At 41.4% G+C, this 6,425-nt stretch overlaps 1 protein-coding gene across 1 annotated transcript; it reads left to right on the top strand.

Annotated features, from left to right (window-relative positions):
* The first annotated feature begins 1,337 nt into the window (after positions 1-1,337).
* Positions 1,338-5,669, top strand: LOC106936096 (rhomboid-related protein 1-like). Its single transcript, XM_015016897.1, has 3 exons — positions 1,338-2,315; positions 2,992-3,052; positions 4,594-5,669. The coding sequence occupies exons 1-3, from the start codon at positions 2,124-2,126 to the stop codon at positions 4,863-4,865; spliced, it is 525 nt and encodes a 174-aa protein (XP_014872383.1). The 5' UTR covers positions 1,338-2,123; the 3' UTR covers positions 4,866-5,669.
* The last annotated feature ends 756 nt before the right edge of the window (positions 5,670-6,425 follow it).

Below are 6,425 nucleotides of genomic sequence, written 5' to 3'. Positions count from 1 at the left end.
TTCAGCCTGGTACCTGCTGGCAGAAACAAGGAATTTGAATTTGGTTCTGTTTTGTTCTCAGTAAAGACGTTTAAGACATAAATACAGCGGAAAGGGAAAATATGAAAGGTTTTATTATTGTACATATGTATATTTCTTCTGCTAATACTATGTTTTTATTTTAGTTTCTGTTAAATACCATATTGATATATTGTTCTAGCATTAGCTCCTGATAATACTGTGAAAATTGCCTTTGCAGTCGAAAAGTTTCAACTTTTCAAATGTCTAAGTTTTTTCTAGGAAATAGTTTTTGTGAAATGTGCTCCTTCCTTCTTCCCTCAAAGCCCTAATGCACTGATTTACTGAAGCAACTTTTTAATGCTCCACTTCTTATCATGATGAAATGCACTATGAAGCCCAGAACTGAAGGTTTGAATGATTTGTCCAAACATCCAGTGAAGGTGAAGCTGTAGCGGCCGAAGCTTCATGCAGCAGACAGCTGGCAGGATCCGGCTGATCGTTTAGGGCCCCGGGGATCCCGACGCAGCCCCAGGCGCTGTCAAGCAGGGCTGCAGATCCTCGGCTGCACGCTGCCGCTCTGACAGAGAAAACATGAAGCTGCCCTGTAGCCTTAAGGCGGTCTGGGATACAGGAGAACACTGCAAAAACACAAAGTATTTTCCTCTAGTTTTTAGTACAAACACCTTAGAATACTTGAAATCAGACCAACTGACTTACAAATAACATTTCAGAAAGAAATTGGAGCTCAATAACTCCTTAAAATTGGTGAAAACATTTTAGTTCTACTGACTCGTTACCTGCCAAGCCCAGCCCATCGCCTAGCAACCCTGCCAAGCCCAGCCCGTCGCCTAGCAACCCTGCCAAGCCCAGCCCGTCGCCTAGCAACCCAGTTCTAGCTCCACTGGCAAATAACTTCACTTATAACAAGACATTTTTCCTGTTTTATAAGTGAAATAATCTGCTTTGGTTCTAGTATTTTTCATCAGTATTAAGGAGTTATTTATTTCTAGATATTTTCACTAGAAGCTAAATACCTGGTAAAATTTTGTGTTTTTGCAGTGTGGGTTCGATTTGTGGGTTTTATAAGCTAACAAGAAAATTTGAGGATGTGGATTAAAGAAGTAAGAGAAATGCCAGAATGTGTTGATAAAATCCCATCAACAGTTAAAATTTTAATAAATAGTTTTATCTGCATTCAGTGAATTCTTCTTAAGGTTAAATAATAAATAATTGAACATCTTTCCTGACTGATCAGTCTCTTCAGTCCAGGATTTAGTTTTACAGTGAACGTGTCTCATGTTGTCATAAAGGAAAGTTTTGAATGAAAGTGAAGAAACAAATCTTTGTTTATTTCTTCTCTCAAAAGTCAATTTTCTACTCAATAAGCAACAATCAGAGGTTCATATACACACATCTTCAAACCCCAAACAGGGAATATATATTTATAAAAGCAACAAAAAAACAACATTCTGTGTAATGATACTGAGTGAATCCATGTACTTCATAATCACTGATTATCAGATATTTGTGAGAAATGTTGTGACATTTGGTGCATATATGATGGTAAACTGGTGGAATAAATATTTCTAGTTGGTATTTTCTGCATTTAACTGACGGTTTTTGCTTTGAGGCCCTCAGCTGGGGCCCAACAGTAAATCTAACTATTTTTTACTCGTATTGATAACTGGACGTCAGACATGGAGAAAAAAACATGATTAGCTTTATAAATACTCCATCGCAGTTTCAAACCTGAACTCTGCAAGTTCTGTGTTTTAAGTAAAAGTGTGTAATAATCTTCATCGTTTTGCTCGTCATCAGTAAACCTTTGAGCGGCTCGTACTTCCGTATCTGCTTTTCCTAAATTAGCTGAAGAAAGCGAACGTTTTCCGTCCCTCTGAGTGGATTTAATCTCTTCACTTCCTCTGGTTTGGCAGGAAATATTCTGCATTCAGTTTCTGTTTTCTTCAGATTATCTGCTGTGTGTGTGTGTGTGTGTGTGTGTGTGTCTATAACTGCATGTGAAGATCAGCTGATGTAGTGAAAACGCAGAGTGAAAGCACTTGGAGGAAGGTGACTCAACTCGTTATCTGACTGCCATTGTTTTTGTCCCTCGCCGCGGAAAAATGCAGCTCTTCCTCTTCCTCTCTCTGTTTCTCCCTCTCTCTCTCTCTTGTCGTTTTCTGATTCCCTCGTTTCTCCCTCTCCGTCCTTCAGGCTCGCTGACGGTGTCCATCACAGACATGCGTGCTCCGGTGGTCGGGGGATCCGGTGGCGTCTACGCTCTCTGCTCCGCGCATCTGGCCAACGTCGTCATGGTAACAGCCATCATCATCATCACCATCATCAGCAGCAGCTTTGTTAGGTCTGAAAAGCGAGTTTTCAGAGCTGGAACGCCGACCGACCCACATCCTGTTTCTGGAGTTTTTTCAGCCAATCAGATTCGTAGCGATGTCGGTGAGGTCATCGCCGGGTTTGGTGTGAGATCTTTTGTTTGTAAACGAGCCTCCAGGCCAGAAAACGAAACGACTGTTTGGTTAAATAAACTTTTCTTCATCAATCCGTCTCTTCGTGTCACGATTACAGATTTTACTGGACCATAAAATGTTGCAAAAATTATTGCGATAAATGATATTAGAGTCTGGACAATAAATCAGATCAGGTTCATCTGCGGTTTAAGTCAAACGTTTCTCTTCAGGGCCGTGCAGAGGCCTTTGGCGGGCCGGGGCCTCCAGCCCCTCTGCCGCGGTGTGTGAGCGTAGCAACGCCGGCGGCCGGTCGCAGTCGCTCTGCGTTGGACTTCATCCTCTGACGTAACGGTTTTAAAACGGCTCCTCTCACACCGGAGAACCTCTCAATGATCCCAGTCCTGATTACTGCAGCTGCTTTAACTGCTTCCTCCTCTCCAGATGTTTACGCTCCGATGTGTCTGATGTTGGTTTTCTGTTGTCATATTTCTGCGCTGACTTGTTTTTGCTCTGCTTTGTGTTGCAGAACTGGGCCGGGATGCGCTGTCCGTACAAACTGCTCCGCATGATCCTGGCGCTGGTCTGCAGTACGTTTCCTACATTCACCATAAAAACACCCAGCAGTCGAGAACCAGAACTTCAAAGCACATGTTGGACTTTACAAAGCAGCATCGTAAATTAGGACTTCAGAATTTAACTGAAAATAATAACTTAGGGAAAGCGAAGTCAGTTTTCCAGAAAAAAACGAGGAAATTTAAAAGTTGCAAATTTGCTAGAAACAACTCAGGAATTTTTGAGAGAAAAACATAAAAATTATGAGTTTGAAAAGTCAAAAATCTGCTAGGAAAACTGAGAAATTTTAAGATTAATCTTGGAAATTTTCAAAAGAAAAACATGGAAAACTCTCAGCTTGAAAAGTCCAAATTTTTTACTTTTGAAAATCTTTCTAGAAAATCTTTTTCGAGCAAATCTGCAACTTTTCAATTCTCACCTTTCTGATTGGCTGCCATTCAAATTGATGAAGCTGCTTTGCTCCTCGAGCTAGCTTAGCTAGCAGTGCTAAAAGTAAAGTTTCTGACCGTCCAGCCGCCCACAGGTGGAAAACATTCCTGTAATAAACCTTGAAAACTCCTAGAACCAGGAAGCATGAGGCAGCGTTCATGTGAAGGAATGTGATGATGATGGCGGCTAGCGGCTAGCGCTGCTCAGCAGTATGTTCCCTCCATCTGTCCGCCTGAGCCCGGCTGCAGCGCCGCGTCTCTCCTTTCCGTTTCACAAACAGCCGACGGATCGTCTGACGCTGAAACTGAATCATGTTTGCTCTGTTCAGCCAGAGACGTTTGGTGAAAAACGCTTTGAAATCCGTCTGCAGCTGGAAAAGAAACGTCCGAACTGTAAGCGTTAAATTCACTGTAACATGGTTTTCAGCTTTTAAAAAGCTGGAATAGAAGAAGAAAATCTGTTCAAATAAACATTTGAAATCCTTTGATTTCCTCAGAAATGTCTTTGATCCAGGAAAAAATATGAAATTATGAGAATAAGACAAAATATCAGCAGAACAAAGATGTAATACAAGTAGAAGAACATTTTAAAATTCAGAGAAAAAAACGCTCATGGTTCTTTTTTCAGTTGTAATAAAAAAAATAAAGTTGTCATTTTACCACAATAAAGTAATAATAATAGGATAATGATGTCGGCATATGACCAGAATAAGGCCGTATGTTAGCAGGATTTCATCTTGTCCTGCGATCAGCTGCAGGTTTCTGTAGTTAAAACTAGAGAGTCGAGTTTAGGGAAAATTAGCTGCTGCTGCAGAGCTTAATAACTGTTGAAGCTTTTTCTGATTAAATTACTTTTCTATTGATTTTACAAGTTTCATCTTTATTCTGTTATGATTTTATCTTCTAATATTATGACTTTATGTTGTTACTTATATCAGCTCGTTTCAGTGTTTCTTTAATTTTGATCAAAATAAACCGGCAGATTATTTACCTTATAAGTAAACTAGAACTTTTCTCTCATCAATATTCACCAAGTTTTTCTTGTTTCCTCTGTAAACCAGATTAAACTTGTTGATATTTAGCGTGTCTGGCCCGCAGCACCACTAATCTCCTGGTTTGGCCTGCAGTGAGCTCGGAGGTGGGCCGCGCCGTCTGGCTGCGCTTCTCGCCGCCGGTGCCATCGTCGGGGCCGCAGCCCAGCTTCATGGCCCACCTGTCGGGCGCGGTGGTGGGCATCAGCATGGGGCTGCTCATCCTGCGCAGCTACGAGGAGAGCCTGCAGAAGCAATGCTCCTGGTGGGTCATCGTCTTCTCCTTCATCACCTTCCTCCTCTTCGCCATCTTCTGGAACATCTTCGCCTACGAGCTGCTGGGCGTTCAGATCCCGCCGCCGCCATGATGGCGGCTCCGTTTGCTCCCGATTCCACCAAACTGAAAACAATCCACCCAGAATAATCGGTAACTCTTCAGCTGCAGGGCGAGCAGGAGACAAAATACCCGACATGGAGCAGTCTCTGTTTGTCCTTCAGTAAATTATGACACTTCTAAAGTTGCACTAAGTTTATTTAAAGTGTAAACTTTGCATTATTCTGTAAATTGTGACACTTTTTGTGCAAAGTTGCACCAAAAGTTGAAATAAAAGTCCATGAAAAGTGTCATTATTAACCGAATGACTGACAGCCGTAACCGTTTCTGCAGACTCCTCCATGTTGCCGTTTATCGTGTTCATGGCGGCGTTTCGTCGGCGCTGCGCTCAGATGAAGCGTTACCGAATCCTTTTTTACAGAAACTTTGCGAATCAAAGAAATGTTTCTCTTTTATTAAAGAGGGATTACAGTAGCAACAGCTGGAAGCTCCTCTGAGTTTCCGTCGTTTTTATATGAATATGTAGAAACCTCATCCGCATCAACCCGTATTTGTTTTCCGTTTGCTTCGTTCATGCAAAGACCTCAAACGAGAAGATGCTGACATCATCACATGTGCCTCTGGAAGGAAACGTTTCTGGCAGGTTTTCCTGCTGCAGCCAAAAACACAGCAGACATCCAGAAGGAGCAGCTCAGAGTCTGAAACAGACTGGAGATGCACCGATCAGATTGGAGTCGATTTTCCATTGATTTGCTCTGATCAGCTTGTCATGTAAAACTTTTATCGCAAAAACAGCACAAAGTCACCTAAATTTAAAAAAATAAAGCTTAAGACGCCATAAAATTTCACTATTCATGTGATAATTTTACTTTTAAAGGGGCGGTGTCATGTAAAACTTATTTTTGATTTTTCCATGTTTTAATGTTTTTCCTTAATCTAAAACAACCCTGGAGTGTTGCTTTCTTTCTTTAATGCATGTTTGATTAGTCTTTTAATCGCCATAGCAACCATTCAGCTGCTAAACGCCTGGGTGGACCTAACCCCGCCCCCAAGGCGCAGCTCCTCCCCTCTCAGCTCCTCAGACTAGCCAGCAGCAATTAGCAACCAGCTGCTGAGCTCATTGTAGGAGCTGCTGCTCAGAGCAACACTGGTAAAACATTAAAGGGTTAATAGAGGAGCCATGATGGGACGACTTCCTGGAGGCGGAGCTTCAGGAAGAGCAGGAGCTTTTAAAGAGACAGACGCCCAATCTCAAGGCGTTAAATCAGGAAGTGGCATTTCTTTTAAGTCACATTTGACATATTTAGCATTTTTATAACTGAAGTTATTAACATAGTTACTTGATTTTATAAAATGGCCGCCATGTGCCTGGAAAACGCATAATATTGTCCCTTTAAAAATCAAGTTTTCATTTCTGCTTCTTCTATTTAAGAACCTGTGGCAAATTTTGTTCTCATTTTTTATACTTTATATTTCTTAGAAAATAAAAATAACTGATCAGATTTAAAACTGAACTGCAAAAAAAAAAAAAAAAAAAAAGGAAAAAGTTGGAAATTGGGTGGAGCAGAAAACATCGAGCGGGGAGAGGGCGAAC

The sequence above is a fragment of the Poecilia latipinna genome, unplaced genomic scaffold (assembly GCF_001443285.1).
Source record: "Poecilia latipinna isolate Pla-1442-1.1 unplaced genomic scaffold, P_latipinna-1.0 Scaffold2076, whole genome shotgun sequence".
NCBI classification, from domain to species: Eukaryota; Metazoa; Chordata; class Actinopteri; order Cyprinodontiformes; family Poeciliidae; genus Poecilia; species Poecilia latipinna.
The sequence above is the reverse complement of the archived record's forward strand: the minus strand, read 5'-3'. Positions and strand labels throughout refer to the sequence as shown.

Excerpts from the sequence above, each read along its gene's own strand:
- LOC106936096 (XM_015016897.1), top strand. The coding sequence starts at position 2,124 with ATGCAGCTCTTCCTCTTCCTCTCTCTGTTTCTCCCTCTCTCTCTCTCT. Across the intron at positions 2,316-2,991 it reads ATCTGGCCAACGTCGTCATG|AACTGGGCCGGGATGCGCTG; the intron begins GTAACAGCCATC and ends TTTGTGTTGCAG. Across the intron at positions 3,053-4,593 it reads GATCCTGGCGCTGGTCTGCA|TGAGCTCGGAGGTGGGCCGC; the intron begins GTACGTTTCCTA and ends TTTGGCCTGCAG.